This window comes from Equus caballus, chromosome 9 (genome assembly GCF_041296265.1).
Source record: "Equus caballus isolate H_3958 breed thoroughbred chromosome 9, TB-T2T, whole genome shotgun sequence".
Lineage (NCBI taxonomy): Eukaryota > Metazoa > Chordata > Mammalia > Perissodactyla > Equidae > Equus > Equus caballus.
In genome coordinates this window covers 18786085-18804430 of record NC_091692.1, presented here as the reverse complement: position 1 = coordinate 18804430, position 18346 = coordinate 18786085, and the positions used below count along the sequence as shown (strand labels likewise).

The 18346-nt window shown below is 41.3% G+C and overlaps 3 protein-coding genes across 8 annotated transcripts in view; 2 read left to right on the top strand and 1 right to left on the bottom strand.

Moving 5' to 3' along the window:
• CRH (corticotropin releasing hormone) overlaps nt 1-17093 on the bottom strand; it is a 201015-nt gene extending 183922 nt beyond the window's left edge. For 2 of the 4 annotated variants that reach the window (XR_011421564.1, XR_011421565.1), the window contains exons 1-2: nt 16974-17093; nt 8839-8976 (exon numbers count right to left, since the gene is read on the bottom strand). The gene's annotated coding sequence lies outside the window, so the exon portion shown is untranslated. Of the gene's footprint in view, nt 1-8838; nt 8977-13855; nt 13991-16973 lie in introns of those variants that run through there. The other 2 variants (XM_070222201.1, XM_070222202.1) reach the window with 2 other exon arrangements.
• RRS1 (ribosome biogenesis regulator 1 homolog) lies at nt 14089-15677 on the top strand. Its single transcript, XM_001494813.5, has one exon. The coding sequence runs from the start codon at nt 14089-14091 to the stop codon at nt 15184-15186; it is 1098 nt and encodes a 365-aa protein (XP_001494863.1). The 3' UTR covers nt 15187-15677.
• Nucleotides 17094-17125: 32 nt separating the features above from the next.
• Nucleotides 17126-18346, top strand: part of ADHFE1 (alcohol dehydrogenase iron containing 1) — a 34509-nt gene continuing 33288 nt past the window's right edge. The window contains exon 1 of one of the 3 annotated variants that reach the window (XM_023648519.2): nt 17126-17222. In XM_023648519.2, the coding sequence (XP_023504287.1) occupies nt 17164-17222 (59 nt within the window). In that variant the 5' untranslated portion in view covers nt 17126-17163. The remainder of the gene's footprint in view (nt 17223-18346) is intronic. The other 2 variants (XM_023648520.2, XM_023648521.2) reach the window with 2 other exon arrangements.

Sequence of the window (18346 nt, the reverse complement as noted above, 5' to 3'; positions counted from 1 at the left end):
TCTACTCATATGAGGAATTTAAAAATGTAGACAAAGAGAACAGATTAGTGGCTACCAGGGGAAAGGTGGGGTGCGGGGTGGACACAAAAGGTGAAGGGTTGCACCTACAACACGACTGACAAACAATAATGTACAACTGAAATTTCACAAGATTGTAACCTATCATTAACTCAATAAAAATTTTAAAAAAAGAAGAGATGGTATATGTATAGAATGGAATATTACTCAGCCATAAAAAGGATAAAATCATCCCATTCACAACAACATGGATGGACCTTGAGGAAATTATGTTAAGTGAAATAAGCCAGATAGAGAAAGACAATCTCTGTATGACTCCACTCATAAGTGGAAGTTAAACATGTAGACAAACAGAACAGATTAGTGGTTACCAAGGGAAAGGGGGGGTGCAGGGTGGGTACAAAGGGTGAAGGGGTGCACCTACAACATGACTGACAAACAATAATGTACAACTGAAATTTCACAAGGTTGTAAACTATCATAACCTTAATAAAAAGTTTAAAAAAAAAGAGAGAGCATGAAGATACTGTAATTTTTCTTCATTTTACAGATGAGAAAATTGAAGACTATACTCATTATGTTAGTCAGTATATTAGTTCACTGGGGCTGCCATAAGAAGGTACCACAGACTAGGTGGCTCAAACAGAATAAATTTATTTTCTCATAGCTGTGGAGGCTAGAAGTCAGAAATCAAGGTGTCAGCAAGATTGACTCCTTCTGAAGGCTATGAGTGATGGATCTGTTCCAGGACTCTTTCACTGTCTTGTAGATGGCCATATTGTCCATGTCACATCATCTTCTCTCTGTGTATATCTCTGTCCTAATTTCTTCTTCTTACAAGGACACCAGTCATGTTGAATTAGGGCCCACACTAAGGCTCTAATTTTAATTTAATTACCCCTATAAAGACCTTATCTCCAAATAAGATCATATTCTGAGATACTAGAGGTAAGACTTCAGCGTATGACTTTGGGGAATGACACAATTCAGTCCACAACACTCATTGGCAGAACAAGGATGTGACCCAAGGTCTATGACTCCAAAGCCTAAACTCATAACCATTCTATTTTACTGTCTCGTGGTGGCTTGATTCCTCAGATTTTCCTGTCTTATATGTATTTATTTTAATTTCCTTACAAAACCATAAAATCCTTGACAGCAAGGATGATATCTTATTCCCTGAACAGATATTTATTGAGCATTAGTCAACAAATATTTGTCACTATTCTAGAATGTTCTAAGTACTGTTTCGGGCACTGGAGCTACAGCAGTGAGCATGACGAAATTGCTGTTCTCAAAGAGTTTACTTTGGGGAAGTGAAACAAAGCAGACAATAAAAATAAATAAATAAGTGCCATAAAGACAATAAAACAGGATAATGTGGTGAAGGTGGGTGGTTTCTTTAGATGGTGAGCTAGCACAAATGAGATTTTCTAATTAGATTATCATAAATCAAGGATTTCATGCAATGTGAAGGTTTATAAATAATTTCAAGGATATAGGTAATCAAGAGACTCAAAAGAAAAAGTCTGGAACATCCAGGGGAGCTGCCTACGTCCTTCCTCCCCACAACAGACATGTACTCTCTAGCCCAGAAAAATAAATGAGGTTTCTACGTGAGAGTCACAGGTCACTTCACATAGCAGGAGGAATGTCTACATTATAAACATGTCCATTCTCTCTCCCAGAGAGTTGTGTAGCCTACATGACATTCTCCAGGTAACCATGCCACATGTATCCATACATTCTGAGTTTATTTACTACAAATAATCCTTTAGCCAGGGACATCTTATTAACAAGATTCTGCAGATAAGGGCTCTTCTTCCTGGCAAATACCATTAGTCTATTTACTTGGATGTCCAGTTGACCAGGAGATTAGACAGATCACCTGCCTTCTTTTCTTTCACCTGGAAATATCCCTGTAAACAAAGCAAACGGATGACTGGCCACCTGATTTAACTCCTTTTTTCTTAAATGGTATGGTCAAGGAGCATTCCTATGTGGAAGTGGTATTTGGCCCATCACTTTTCATACTTCACAATTCTTACAAATATTACACATTATCAGCTATGCCACCACTAATTTCAAGTGGCAAACACCACACTTCCATTTCCAACAATACTGTAGACCAGATAACCTGAAATTTCTGCTACAAAACACAAAAATACTGGATAAAAAGGAACAAACATAATTTTGAATTCATAACTGACCTCTCATGAAAAGGAAACAATAGTCTCAAGAGCCAAAAGCAAAGAAAGAACTAAAAACCAGAGTGGACATCTTGAGAGCAGATGTGCTAGCAGCCCTGGGGGGTGAAAGGGATGGCGTACTACTGGTCTCTGTCACCTAGGGATTTGATTTTACCGCTCACAAGGAATAAGGCCTTGGTCCACATGAGGTGAGAAATTGAAACAGAGATGCCCAAAGAAGGGAGAATTTACAAAGGGCATGGATGAAAGAATAACCTAGAGAAAAAAATCCAACTACTAGCCGAAGGAAATTATAATAAAGAATCTTGTCTGACATGGCCTGGATCAAGTGTGAAAAAAAAATGTTTTTACTATATTTTAGCTATGGATTCCTTCTCATGTGGGTTTGGGGTTTGGATTTATAGAACCCAAATGATCAGGAGCCCCCAAACCAAGTTATTAATATAAAAAGGGTTCCATGATGATGATGAAGCAAATTCAAAACTTCTCTGGGAGGACATGCCCTACATACAGACAACATAGGATGCCCACAGATAAGAAGACTAGCGCAAAATTCAAATTTACCAAACACAAGAAAACCCAATCAGCAGACACAACAAAGGCAATATTAGACTCTCAGGAACTTCAGATAATAGAATTAACAGATGGAGACTATAAAATAAATATTCCAAATTATTAAAGAGTCAAAAAATGAACTTGAAGTATGAAAAGAACAAGATAGTATGTGAAAAGAACAGGCTTGAAAACAAAACAACTAGACTTCCTACAAAACAAAACTATAGTGTGTTCATTCAAAGTTCAACAGATAGTTTTTAAAGGCAGTTTAAATACAGCTCTAGGAAGAATTAGTGAACTGAAAATGGATCTGAGGAATTACCCTGAAGACAGCACACAGATAATGCAACAGAAAATAAGAGGGATTAAAACTTGGAGAATAGTATAAGTTCCAATTTATTTATTTGTAGTTCTAAGAAGGAAAAACAGAAAGTGGCAGAAGTAATATTCAAAATTATAATGATTAGGAATGTTTTACAGTTAATAAAAGACATGAACCATCCAATTCAGGAAAGAAATCTTAAGCATGATAAGTAAAAAGAAATCCACACTCAGAAACATTGTGGTGAAACTGAAGAGACCAAAGACAATGAGAAGAAGAACTTAAATGAGAGAAGAGAGAAGTTATGCAGGTTGGATTCTTCAGAAGCAAACAATGAGACAGAGTTTTGGGGACAAAGTGCTTATTAGGGATCAACTCCAGTAAAAGAAAGGGGGTGGAAGCAGGATTGAGCAGAGGAAGAAGTCACACTGTGATGTGGGCTGACAAAGCCTCAGTCAACCCAACAGGGACTCAGGGACAAGAATTATCCTTCAGGGTGTCCTGCATTGGGCTGAAATATGCAGACCTTTATATGACTACCTTCTTGGTCACAGAACGCAGACTGCCCCAGGAAGGATGTGATCTCAGGCAAAACAGCTCTCTGCAGCTGAGGCAGGCCCTGAAAGAGCTGACAGTAGAGGCTATGTGATGCTCCTGCAGCCGGACAGCAAGTCTCTCCATGAATGAGGATCTGGGAGGTATATCTTTGTATCTAACACAGAAGTTATCCACATAGGAATAATAATTCAAATGACAGCATTCCTTGACAGCAGCAACTGCAACAAAATATCTTCAAAGAACTAAGAGAAAAATAATTGGCAACCTAAATGTCACACCCAGCCAACTTACCATTCACAAGTGAGAATGAAATAAAGCTGTACAAAGAATAAAAGTGTTTACCACTAACTAATCTACTGAAAGAACTACTAAAAGATGTATTTCAGAAAAAAGAAAAACGAACCCCAAAGGGTGGGCTGAGATGTAAGAAGGACTGGGAAACAAAGCAAATATACATATGGCCAAGTTTGACTATATAAAACAATAGTGTTTTTAAGATGATTAATTTGGAGGGTATAAAAACAAAATGGAACTAAAATTCAGGAAAATAGTATTGTCTAAGGAAAAGGGGGCCTTTTCCAGAGTTAAAGCATCCTAAGATTCATATATTTGATATAAGGAACGTAAAGTTGTTGTTTAACCTTAGAATAGTTTTAAGACAATTACGCTTTTAACATTTGAAGGATCACCCTAAAAGGATCAAAACAGAATGCTCAATTTCCAAACTAGCAGAGAGCTAAAATGTAATAAAGAAAACTCAAATTCCTATCAAAATTCTAACATCATTTTTCACAGAAATAGAACAAGGAATCCTAAAATTTATATGGAACCATAAAAGACCTTGAATAGCCAAAATAATCTTGAAAAAGAAGACTAAAGCTCAAGGCATCACAATTCCTGATTTCAAACTACATTACAAAGCTATAGCAATCAAAACAGACACATAGATCAAGGGAACAGAAGAGAGAGCCCAGAAATAAACATGGTCAATTAATTTATGACAAATGAGGCAAGAAGATACAATGGGGAAAAGACGGTCTCTTCAATAAACAGTGTTGGGAAAAATGGGCAGCCACATTCAAAGAACAAAACTGGACCACTATCTTACACCATAAACAAAAATGAACTCAAAATGGATTAAAGACCTAAATGTGTGACCTGAAACCATAAAACTCCTAGAAGAAAACATAGGCAATAAGCTCCTTGACATCAGTCTTGGCAATGACTTTTTCGATTGGACACCAAAAGCAAAGGCAACAAAAGCAAAAATCAGCAAGTGGGACTACATCAAACTAAAAAGTTTCTGCACAGCAAAGGAAATCACCAACAAAATTAAAAGGCAACCTACCAAATGAAAGAAAATATTTGCAATTCATATACCTGATAACGGGTTAATATCCAAAATATATAAAGAACTCATAAAACTCAAGAGCAAAAAAAGAATCTGATTTAAAAATGGGCAGAGTACCTGAATAGACATTTTTCCAAAGAAGACATACAGATGCCCAATAGGCACAAGAAAAGGTGCTCAACATCACTAATCATCAGGGAAATACAAATCATAAACACAATGAGAACCTCACACCTGTTGGAATGGCTATTATCAAAAAGAGAAGAACTAACAAGTGTTTGAAAGGATATGGAGAAAAGGGAACCCTAGTGCATAGGTGATAGCAATGTAAAATGATGCAGCCACTATAGAAAACAGGATGTAGGTTCCTCAAAAAAAATAAAAATAGAACTACCATATGATCCAGCAATTCCACTGCTGGGTATTTATCCAAAAAAAAATGAAAATACTAATTCAAAAAGATAGCTGCACCCCCATGTTCACTGCAGTATTATTTACAATAGTCATGACACACAAACAACCTAAGTGTCCACTGATGGATGATGGATAAAGAAAATGTGGTATATACACATACAAGGGAATATTATTCAGCCATAAAAAAGAAGGCAATCTTACCATTTGCAACAACATAGATGGACCTTGAAGTCATTATGCCAAGTGAAACAGTCACATAGAGGAAGACAAATAACATATGATCTCATATGTGGAATCTTAAAAAAAATAAAAAAACTGATAGAGAACAGATTGGTGGTTGCCAGAGGCAGGTGGTAGAGGATAGATGAAATGGATGAAGGTGGTCAAAAGGTACAAACTTCCAGTTATAAAATAAATAAGTCCTGGATATGTAATGTATAGCATGGTGACTATAGCTAATAATACTCTACTGTATATTTGCTAAGAGAGTAAATCTTAAAAGTTCTCATCACAAGAAAAAAAAATTGTAACTATGTGTGGTGATGGATGTTAACTAGACATATTGTGGTGATCATTTTACAATATATATAAATATAAAATCACTATATTGTATACCTGAAACTAATATAATATTATATGTCAATTATATCTCAATAAAAAAAGAAATAAAACTCAATCAAGCTAATAAAATGCAGGAGCAGAGAAAAATAGGTATAGAAAATACCAGATAAACAGAAAGCATAAAATAAGATAGAAATAAATACAAGTCAGTAATCACAATAAGTATAGTCTAAATGTATTAATTAAAACTCATAGACTGTCAGATTTGATTTAAAAAAACAAACCACCAACGAAATCCATCTATATACTGCTTACAAGAGACATATCTAAAGCAAAAGGACAGATACAGTTTGGAAATAAAAGATGGAAAAAGATAAACCAGACAAATACTAACCAAAAACAGCAATATAGCTACAGTACCAACAAAAGGATTATTAAGGATAAAGATAGTCACTGTTTTGATAAAAAGATAAAAAGAAAAATTCACCAGGAGGATTTAGTAATTCTAAATGTTCATGTTCTTTACTAACATAGCATCAAAATATGGAATGAAAATTTAGTGGAATTACACATTGATAAATCTATAATCAAAGCAGATTTCAACATACCTCTCAGTAACTGATAGATCAAGAAGATAAAAGAACATGGAAGATTTAAACAATATAATTAAGAAAATATCATTTTGGGTATGTCTTCACCGGTCTAAAATCTTCCACGGCAACTATTGCCTCTGGCATCAAATCCAAATTCTTACTGATCCTGAAAGTTTAATTCCACATTTGGTCCTGCCCTACCTTATCTAGCCAAGCTTATTTCCTACCTGTCCCCAACACAAATCAGCTATCCTAGGTAAACCAAACCATTAATGAACCAGAGAGAGGAAGCTCTATGGTGTAGCAATTACGCACCTGGATTGGGATTAGACTACAAAGGTTCAAATCCTGGTTCTACCATTTACTAACTGCATGACCTCAGGCAAGTTATTAACCCTTACAATCTTCAGCATTCTCATCTATAAAATGATTTTATCTACCTCCCAGGCCTATTGTGAGGTTTTATAAAGAAAGTGCCTGATACATTGTATTTGCTCCATAAATACTGGCTACACGCCTTTATTCATATTGTTACCATCTACTGGAACCCCCAACTTCCTCATCTCATCTATTCAAACTCTACCCAGGCTCCAAGGCCAATCCACATTCCTCTTCTTTCATAAAGCCTTCACCAATTACTCCCTCTAGCCTTCATTGATCTCCCTCTTTTACAGCACAGTAGTTCTTAAGCTTGTAGGAGAGGGGTAGAGAGTCACAAATCCCTAAGAGAATCTGATGGGGGAAAAAAGATCTTCTATCCATAAAAACACACATGCATACACACACGTTTGCATAAAACATCAGGGTATTCATGTCCCTCTGAAGCTCACCCATGGAACCCCAATTAAGAATCCCTGTCTTGTAGTCTATGTTTCACCATCACCCAGTCTTTTCTCCTGAGGTCATCTTAATGAAAGCACAGAATACCACATGGAGCTAGAAGACATAGAGAAGCTAGTGAAGCTCACTTCATAGATAAGGGCACTAACTCATAGAGAAGTGAAGCGATTTACCAAAGCCACACACAGCTATGGAGTGGCAGAGATGGAGCCAGAACCTGTCTCCTGACTACACCTCTAGGGTTCTTTGCAAAAGTGTGTTTGAATAATTTATCTCTGACTCACAGAACTCTAAAACTGAGAAATAATGTTAACCCATTTTTCAGATGATGTGATGATCGCTTGGGGAATTTGTACCCATGCAATTAGGCCAGAAATCACCAAGACTCATTCTCAGAATGATACTGACTAAACATATCAGCAACGTTATTTTTCATTCTGTTTTCCTTCCTTGTACTGAAATTCTCTCACTAGCTTTCTCTGAAGCAACACCAAACTAGGAAACACAAAGCTGCCCTAATTTTATTATTTTAGGGAGTTAACTTTGAAGCTTTCTTTAAAACTTTTCTATAATTGTAATAACCAAAGAATATCATCAGTTCCAGATCTTGGGCCAGGAGAGACACAAATCAGTCCAATCCCCAACCTTTCATTCTCAGATCTGACTTTACCAATATAAATACTTTTATAAATATTTACAAATATATTTTCTATCTTCTTCCCTATAAGACAATTTTCCAGAACAACTAGCAAATAGTAAAATGGACTATACCTTGCTCATTCTCTACACTACCTTCCAATACTCAAAGTAATTTAATGGTAAGCAAAGAAAAAAGAAAAGTATCATGAATAACCTACAAAACACAATAATCAGCATCCACATTATTAAAAACTGATGAGCACTTGTGTAGTCACAGTCTCCTGTGCACTTAGGGAGCAGTTTTACTATGTGGAGTCATACACTCAGCCTAGGAAATGAGATAATTGACTCCGGGGGAGGTTTGTAAAATGGGATATATCAGTCAAAAACTTTAATCAACAAGCAGGAAAGAAAGCACTTTATCAGAAAATAATATTGGAGCACCTGAAGAACACAGATTTTTAACAAAAGAAAAGGATCATAGAGATGAATCGTAAGGGCCCTCTTCATTTTCCAGATGAATAAATGGAAGCCTGAGACCTAAACTATCTCCTTTGAAATCCACAGGCTTTTCAGAGAAGGAAACCAGGACCCACCATAAAAAGTCATAAAAAGTCATTAAAAAAAGAAAATTCACACTAAATCTTGAATAATGAGGCAAGTGAAATAAATAGTGGAAAATACCAGGAACATTATTTATACATTCTAAATAATAAGCCCCATTTAGGCCTTGGGGGAAAGTACACATGCCACAAGCAACTGGATCTTGTGCATTACCAAGTGGCTCAGGGAGCTAGACGAGACTGCGGTGCTGTCCCTTGGAGACCCTGGGATGCTGACAAGAACACAGCGACACACCTACTTGCCACTAAGAGGTTCTTTCCTTTGCTGTCTTCCTTTGGCAAGTAAAAACACCTAGAAAACGAAAAGTGTAGGTTATAGAATTTACCACATATGTGGTCATATTTTTAGATTTCTATCCATTGTTTTTATTTTTCATAGATGTATTCTAAAAAATGATGGGTTAATAATGTTTAGAAATAATTCTTGGTTAAGAGGGGCCAAGAATTAATGTTTATTCGGCATAGCTGTAACTTTCCTGTGTATTCTTAATATTGCATAGGTGGGAAATTTAGAAGAAAAATTTGATTAATACATGTTTGTACATGGTCTATGATTACAAAGATAAATTGAAGGCTGCGTGGCAACAAAGTTGCTTTCCTGAGGCGAAAAGTACTCAGGACTCAGTTGCCTAATCTGCAATAAATCTAAAGTTATTTACAAAAAGTGTTCCGGATTTTTGATTAAGAAAAACACAAAAAGATTTCTTACTCATTGCAATCTTACTTCATAAATTAAAATATAATAGAAAATGTAATTTAATAATGGATCTACATTTTCTGTTGTTGTATTCTTTGAATATAAATATCCCTAAAATTCTGGAATTTCAGTTTTCCTTTTTATATCAATCCTTCATTCTCATATTGAACTCCTTATAGAAGTCAAATCTAAAGCCTAATACCAATTTCATTCCCTTGGGATTTGGTGATGAAGTTTTAAGAACGGTGCTTACCTACCATACAGGTAAGATTTCAGCACGTGTAGAAAACTGCATTTGTCAATTTTTGAAAAACAGAAACCAGCGTGTATTTTACAGTGAGCAAAACAACTTAGGTCAATTCCAAAATGCTACCATGATTTTTACTATCCTAAAATCCAAAGTACTTCCTAGGCAAATGCACAATGTTTGGTAATTTTTCTACCTACACTAACTACATAAAATCTTAATGCTATACCTTCTTTGTTCCTTTTTAAACAAAAATAATGGATCTTTTGTATGGGTTTCTGACTAAAACTGACGCACATGACGACAGATTTTGTCTATGAATAAGAAATTTTCAAAATTAAATTTTCCCTTCAAGAACTTCCAAATTAAAATTATAAATCAGTAAAAATGAACCATGTGGAAATAATGTAAGCATTTTAAGAGTCTTTTTCTTTTTTATCAAATTACTGGCACACTGAATTTCCCAGACAAAATACTCAAAATAACTGTGTTCACAGCAGGACTGAAGAATGGTTGAATCATCCCTAATAATTTTCACTACCAAAAAGGGGCAAACGTTCTTTAACATTTAGAAAGTAAATCTAAGTTAATGCAGTATCCAAACAATAAAGAAAGACATTGCTTACAAATGTGTTTTACTGACCAAAGTGTGCTTTGAAAGAACATGAAAGGTATTCCTTTCATGTCTGTACCCTACTTGGGGGTGAGGGGGGGTGCGGATCTCCCTATAGGTTCTCTTTTGTTAACGGAAAATTTCCAACAGTTGCTACAAAAATATAATTGTTGCTTTTTCTGTCCTGCACCTCATTTTTGCCTTTCTTGAGGAATATTCTTAAGGTTCTAGAGAGAAAACTTAGATGGAAAATAGGAGTGGGGAAGAAATATTTGGAAAACAAGCATAAAACCATCATGCCATGTGAGTAACAAGAGGTGTTTGAGGCCAGATCATGAACACCCAACATCAAGAACAATCAGTATTTTGTTAGGTAGAGAAGGGAGTGTTTGAGGAGAAGAGTGATTTGGCCAGATCTGTGGGAGATAAATCTTCAGGACCGGCCTGAAGAGAGAAAGGCGGCAGGAAACTGTTAGAACGCTCCTGGGGTAGCTCCCTGGGATCAGCCAAGGGCCTGCAGGAAACAGGGAGCAGTCGAGCTGGGTAATTCAAGAAAGATCAACAAAGGGAATATTACAAAGTTGTGGGCATGGTTTTAGGAAACTCGAAAAGAAGAGTGGTACAACGACGAGAGCCACAACCACCCCCAGGCCTGCAGGAACCAGAGGAGCCAGGAGAGGGTGGCTGCCACTCTGGAGAGGGCTGCCTGACTGGAGCTATCACTTCCAGACGAACCAGCCAACCCATGGCAATCTGCAGAGGGCTGGTGGCATATGTGCCCTCACCGTACCCTCTTCACACCCTCTGATCTTCTGTCACTGCTTCCTGCTGGCCACATCCAGCTGGAAGCCAGTGGCAGAGAACAGAGTGGACAGAAGATCTACAGAAGCAGCTGGAAGAGACCCAGTCTAGGCGTAAGGCCATAGCAGTGGGACTGGAAAGGGTACAAAATGAAGATACATTTAACAGGAATTTCTGCCTGAGTAAATTTGGAAACGGGAAGAGAAAAGTCAAGGATGATGTCATAGTTTTAAGCCCAATATACTAGACTAGAATGATAATAACATCAACTGAACCTATTTTTACTAACCATTGTATTACTGATACCCAGCACAGTAACTTGGGCATGAAAGGCTTTCAACAGACATTTGTTGGGGGGAAAAAAGTGGATGGATGGATGATGGAAGAAGTGAATTTGAAGGAAGATGATGTGTTATGTAGTTTTAGACATACTGAGGTTAGAGGATGGTGGAAGAGCTCAGCACATCCCTAGTAGGCTCTCTTTTTCTTGAAACTGCACAGTCGTGCCTAACATAAAGATGATATGAATGCAAGCTGGAGACCACCACTCACCAACTTGCCTCAGTAAGATTTTTTTAAAGCCCTAAACCCCAATCTTACTAGTTGTGCTCACCTTGAATCTAACACAGCCAACATTAATCCTTTTTTAATTGAGACAAGGTTATTTATTAGGCTTATTTTTTTCAAGTAATCACGTATTGATTACTTATTATGTATCCAGCACTATGCTCAGCAAAGTGGAAGGAAAAAATCAGTCTCCAGTCATTAAGGAAATTAAAATCCACTGGGACTGTAAAAAATCATTGAGCATAAAACAATTAGAGTTCAATTAAGAGCTGACCTGCCTGATTCAAACCAAATAGCATTTCATCCAGTGAGAATTGATACTGTTCAACATCGGTCCACATCTGCTCTTTTTCCCCAACTCAGAAAACTGACAGAGGAGCCAAATCTTACATAGTTGTATTTCTTATTAAAGGCTCAATCATGCCATATTGTAAATTTCTCTTTACTTCTCTTTCTTTCCTGCTGTTTCATAAGGTCTCAATAATCTTTGTATCTAGTGTCTGGAACACTGTAGTCATTCAAATGCTTGTTAAATGAATGAATAAATCAGAAGCTAAGCCAAGCCCAGAGTAGCTGTCAATGTCCTTAACTCTCTCCTCCGGCAAATCCTGAAAGCTTTAGGGTTCAAGGCAGTCACCTATTATGGCCTTTGACCTAGTCTTGGCCCCACAGGATGATTGGTTTAAAGACTTGGTGCTGAGTGTTAAGGCAAAGGCTCAGAAAATCCCCAGCAAATCCTAAAATGCTTTAGAAAAAAGGAAGAGAGAAGGTTCTAGCACAATGCCAAAAGCACAAAATGTGCTCATTACACGTCTGATGAGTGAATGAAAAAAGGAGAGTTGAGGAAAGATAGTGAGCTTAAGCTGAGACCAAACTCTGGGGGCAGGTGTGGCAGAGGGGGCTGTATCTAAAGCCCTCTCGAGCAGAAACTCAATTGAATCTATTTCCTAACAGCTACTATGTCCACTGCTATGGGTTAATTCTCCAGCATTACCCCCTCTTCACTACTCCCAACCTCCTGTTAAAGGAAAACAAAACCTGTAACCCACACAGTCAGTGGTGCCTCCCAAACTTGACTGTACATGCTCATCACCTAGAGATCTTGTAAAAAGGAAGATTTTGAATCATGACATCTGGGGTGAGGCCAGAGAGTCTGCATTTCTAACAGACTCCCAGGTGACGCTATGATGCTGGTCAAGAGACCACACTGGTGAAATATCAAGAGCCTGGAAGACGTTGCAGAGAGTATAGGAATATGTATGTAGTCTTAATGATGTGAGTTGAGATTCCTCTGCTCCCCCATTTCCAGCTGCATGACTTTAGGCAAGTCATTTTACCTCTCTCAGCTGTCACCAGTGGAATATGGTGACTAATAATAGCTAACACTTATTGAGTGCTTACCATGTACCAAGAACTAACGTTTCATATTTATCAGCTTACCAGTAGGACTTAGGTTAATCAACCTGTCCCCAGGTAGGTTCAGTAAACCTCGATCTTATTCTAGGTAGTCTGACTTAAGAACCTGGTGTTAATCACTGTACAGGACTGCCTCTTCAGCTTAGTTCCCAGAGCCATTATGAAGATTAAATAATAATTGGTATTTAGCTAACATATATTGAGCACTCATACGTTCCAGGCCCTAGTCTAAGCTCCCTTGGGGGCATATTAACTCACTTATCTTTATACCAGCCCTAGGAGGGTACAGGTTTTAAAACAGGCCCAAACGAGTCAAACAGCCGAAGGTCAAACAGTGGCACAGTCGGGACTGGAACCCAGGCAGTGGAACTGCACAGCGGGTGCTCTTTTGCCACAAGCCAGCAGAGGATGCGGCCCGGGACTCTGGGTTACCAGCGATCAGCAAGCTGGGGTGGGCGCACACCCGCGCCCACTCAGGGCGGTCTAACTGCCAGCCCCGCTCGCTCCCAACGCAAACCAGTCTTCTTCTACACTCGGCTTCCTGCATATCTGTGACAAGAGTCCTTCTCGACCCACACGCCCCATGAGCGGGTAGAGTCTCTGGCGAAACATAATTTGTCTAGTCCCAAGAAGGGCTGATTAGCTAAACATCCTGATAACGTATTTACACTGAAATTGTAAGACAGTCGCTCCAGACCCCTTAACCAGTGGCCCCAGATTAGCACCCCCACCGCCCCCAACGCCCTGCGCCGCCGCCGCCGCCTGGGAGGCGCGGTCCCGATCAGGCCCTGGAATTTGTCGCCTGGGCTCCTCGCGCCGGCTCCGCCTACCTCCGGGCGCGTTCGCAAGGGCCGCCTCTAATCCCATCTGCTCTCCAACACCGCCCTCTGCCGGCCTCTTCTCGGGCCGCCCGGATTGTGAGCCAGTTCCGGGCGCTCCGGAAGCGAAGCTTTCTCTTCCGGAACGAGCGTCTGGGCGCCCGCACGTGGTTGTGTTGCCCTGCTCGAGCCGGCACTGGCGGAGAAGTGATTGAACTGTCCTCCCGGAGCGAGTGAGCCGAGCCATGGAGGGCCATAGCGTGGAGGAGCTGCTGGCAAAGGCGGAGCGGGACGAGGCGGAGAAGCTGCAGCGCATCACGGTGCACAAGGAGCTGGAGCTGGAGTTCGACCTGGGTAACCTGCTGGCCACGGACCGGAACCCCCCAACGGCGGTGCGGAGCGCGGGACCCACGCCGGAGGCCGATCTGCGGGCCCTGGCGCGGGACAACACGCAGCTACTCATCAACCAGCTGTGGCAGCTGCCCACCGAGCGCGTGGAAGAGGCGCTGGTGGCGCGGCTGCCGGAGCCCACCACTCGCCTGCCGCGCGAGAAGCCGGTGCCCCGGCCGCGGCCGCTTACACGCTGGCAGCAGTTCGCGCGCCTCAAGGGCATCCGTCCCAAGAAGAAGACCAATCTGGTGTGGGACGAGGTGAGCGGCCAGTGGCGGCGCCGCTGGGGCTACCAGCGCGCCCGCGACGACACCAAGGAATGGTTGATCGAGGTGCCCGGCGGTGCCGACCCCATGGAGGACCAGTTCGCCAAGCGGATTCAGGCTAAGAAGGAACGGGTGGCCAAGAACGAGCTGAACCGGCTGCGTAACCTGGCCCGCGCGCACAAGACGCAGCTGCCCAGCGCGGCCGGTATGCACCCTACCGGGCACCAAAGTAAGGAGGAGCTGGGCCGTGCCATGCAGGTGGCCAAGGTCTCCACCGCCTCTGTGGGGCGCTTCCAAGAGCGCCTGCCCAAGGAGAAGGCGCCCCGGGGCTCTGGCAAGAAAAGGAAGTTTCAGCCCCTTTTCGGGGATTTTGCAGCTGAGAAAAAGAGCCAGTTGGAGCTGCTGCGAGTCATGAACAGCAAAAAGCCTCAGCTGGACGTGACGAGGGCCACCAATAAGCAGATGAGGGAGGAGGACCAGGAGGAGGCGGCCAAGAGGAGAAAAATGAGCCAGAAGGGCAAGAGAAAGGGGGGCCGGCAGGGTCCAGGGGGCAAGAGGAAAGGGGGCCCGCCTAGCCAGGGAGGAAAGAGGAAGGGGGGCTTGGGAGGCAAGATGAATTCCGGGCCGCCTGGCTTGGGTGGCAAGAGAAAAGGAAGGCAACATCAAGGAGGAAAGAGGAGGAAGTAAATTGCACCCGCGAACCCGTGTAAACCAAGAACTATACTAAATTTTAAGTTCTGCGTACTGTACTGTAGGGGGAGATGCAGAAGAAGGTGACCGATACCTTCACTGAGCTTGAGGTTGAAGGGATAGAACTGCCCTTCCCTCAAGATATTGTGTAAGTGTTGGACTCTCCAAATTAATGTTTTTCCCACAACCAAGACTTTGGAGATTAAAGGATGTATTTGAGGACTTAAGAATTAGGGAAAGAAGTTGGTCGAAACTGAGAATGAGTTCTGTTTTCAGACAGACATCTTTTTCCTTTTTAACTTTTGGATATGGTGTGAGGAACAGTTAGTCATGTTTTGAGCCTTAGATTGATTTCTTTTATTCATTATTTTTGTAACAAACCTGTGTATTTATCAAAGTCAGGGGGAAACAGGAAGATTACATTTTCAGAACTGGAGTTACAAGTCACTGTTGTAAAGGTTATGTAATAAAAGTATATCTGTATCTAATGTTGCTTTTAACTTTTTGGCTATTGGTAGAAATCTTAAGTAAAGCCAGTGGCTAAGATACCTGGTACAGATTATTTTCACTTACTTTCCAAAACACATAAAGCAGCTAAATTCACTTTTTTAGAAAAGGTCATACTTTTTTTGGTATCATAATATTGAAAGTGTAGTACAACTGGTGTCTCTTCAAAAAAAGATCATGCTTTTCAACACTGAAAACACTGATTTGCTGTAGATGATAAATTTGGGCTTCAGTAAATAATGGTGGTAATCCTCATTAATCCAAAAAGTACTTAATTCTTTCTCAACATTTACATCTCTAATTTTCTTTAAAGCTCCAAGTAGAGTCTGGGGAAGAGAGAAAGAAACCAACAAAATCCTTAATTGGAACATTATTATCTTTAGATTCATTTTTCGAATTGACCTTAGCTAGTTTGTAGGAGGTGAAATGTTTATAGCTATCCTGGGTCTCTCCCTAATTGATCTCAGTAATTCATCTTTGTAAAAATACCTCCTGAAAAGGATTTATAGTAGATTCGACAATCCAGGGAGACTTTTTTGCAACTGTTATACCGCTGAGAACCACTATTAGTCTGACAAGTGTCAGAAAATTAAAATTGGGAGTCTTTCATTTTTTCAGTGTTGTCTCACTTTTATAAGTTAATTTTAGAAATTGCTATGAAAGAAAAGATTAATTCGGATTTCATGATAGGGTACTGAAAACACAGGTGTTCAATTGTTACTGTCTTAGGATACTTTCTGATTAAGTTAAAGTGGAACTTTGCAATCACTGATCAACTTTTCCACTGGGACACGGTGCACCTGGCGCTCCCAAGCCCTCCCAGGGTATAGTGTAACCATGGAAAGCTTTTAACTACTGATGAAGCTATCTAATGATATCCTGAACAACTTCATCAAAAGCCAAGCCATTCATAGAGCACTTAACGCCTTTTAAATTCTTCTCGAGTGTCCGGGTTTTTTGTTGTTACTCTTTTTGTCTCGGGATTTTTCTGTTTTTTGTGTTTAGATTTGCTTCATTTAGTAGTTGGACACAACAGTGGCCCTGTAAAAAAGGGCCTCGGGCTCTTTGCAAGGTTCTTGTTTACTGTTAAAACAGTTTGAATGCAATGTCTTAATAATTTATTCTGAAATACTTTAAGAAAGAAAAATAACATTTTAAAGGAATCAGCGGAAAAAGAATGTCCTCGGTTCTCTCCCTTTCCCCACGTCCCCATCATGTGAAATAGAGAGTTTTACGTAGAGAGACGTAAGGAAGTACCCAAGAGCCTACGGAGTTACCTTTACGACAATTTCAAAGGTGGATGTGGAGACTTGTAGCCGAGCACTTGAGATTTTGACCCGTGGGAAAATGGTCCTGAGCCACCGGGGTCCTGGCGGGGCGGGTGGGGCCGCGGGGGCGGGAGCAGGAGGCGGCGGCCGGGATTGGCCGGCGCGGGGGGCGGGGCCGCGGGGAGGGAGACGCGCCGCCATGGCCGCCGCCGCGCGCGCCCGGGTCGCGCACTTGCTGAGGCAACTGCAGCGCGCAGCGTGAGTGCGGGGCCCGGCGGGCGGGAGGGGTACGGCGGGGAGCCTCGGTGCCCACGCAGCCCTCCTGGGCGTGACCCGCCCGGGCCCCGAGCATTGCATTCTTCCTCGGGTTCCTTTCCAGAAATTGGGGAAGGGGTGCCGCTGCGCGCCGGCGCCGTGCCCCGGGCGGGACGGCGTTGTCGCAGAGTGTGTCTTGCAGCCACGCACGGCACGCCGAGGCAGGTTTTACTTGTCCTGCCCTTAAGGAAACTTAAGGCCCAGAGAGGACAGTGCCTGGTCCCACGTTGCGGTAGCCAGTGGAGAACTTGGCTCAGTGACCAAGACAAATTCATGCCCCGACCAAGACGTGTATTGGTTGTATGTCATGTGCCAAGAACTATTCTAGGTGCTGGGAATACAAAGATGAAAGACTGGAGCGGTGTAAAGTCTAGCGGGGGATCTCGTCGCCGGACGGGGGTAAATCGGGCCTGTGCGGAGCACCGCGGACAGAGGGTGTAGAAGAGACAGAGGGATGTGAGAGGGAGCTTCCCTCCCGGGCATGTTCAGGGAGGCAGGGTATTAAATGTTAGGGCATGTCTGACTCCCTCTCTGGCAATGCCAGGTACATAGTAGCCGCCTGATAAAGGCATGCTGAATGTCCAAGTGTCCAAGTTGACCTAGGAAAACATGGAAAATCTTGAGCGGCCTGGTGGAGATAAATAAGGGGAAAGGAGGGAGACTAGAGAGGAATTTCAGACAAAGGGAAGAGCAGCACCAGAGGCAAGCGATGTGGTTCCAGGATCTAAAAGTAATTAAAGTCTGGACCTACCCTCCTAGGAGGAGGTGAGGATGCAGAAGACTGATGGTGAAAGACAATGAGTAAGAAAATAGCTAACACTGGGCACCTACCATGTGCCAGGCACCATCCTACACACTATGCATGTACAGTTAATAGTCACTCTAGTCCTTCCAACAACCCTATGCCACCCTGTATTATTATCTTCATGTTAGAGATAAAGGCATGGAGAAAAATCATTTGTCCAGTGTCACATACTAAGCAAATGGCACAGCCATAGGTTGAACCCAGTTATTCTGGCTTCACGGTCCTTGTTCTCAGTCCTCTGCTAAGAAATTTTCATTGTGTC

Excerpts from the sequence above, each read along its gene's own strand:
- RRS1 (XM_001494813.5), top strand. The coding sequence starts at position 14,089 with ATGGAGGGCCATAGCGTGGAGGAGCTGCTGGCAAAGGCGGAGCGGGAC.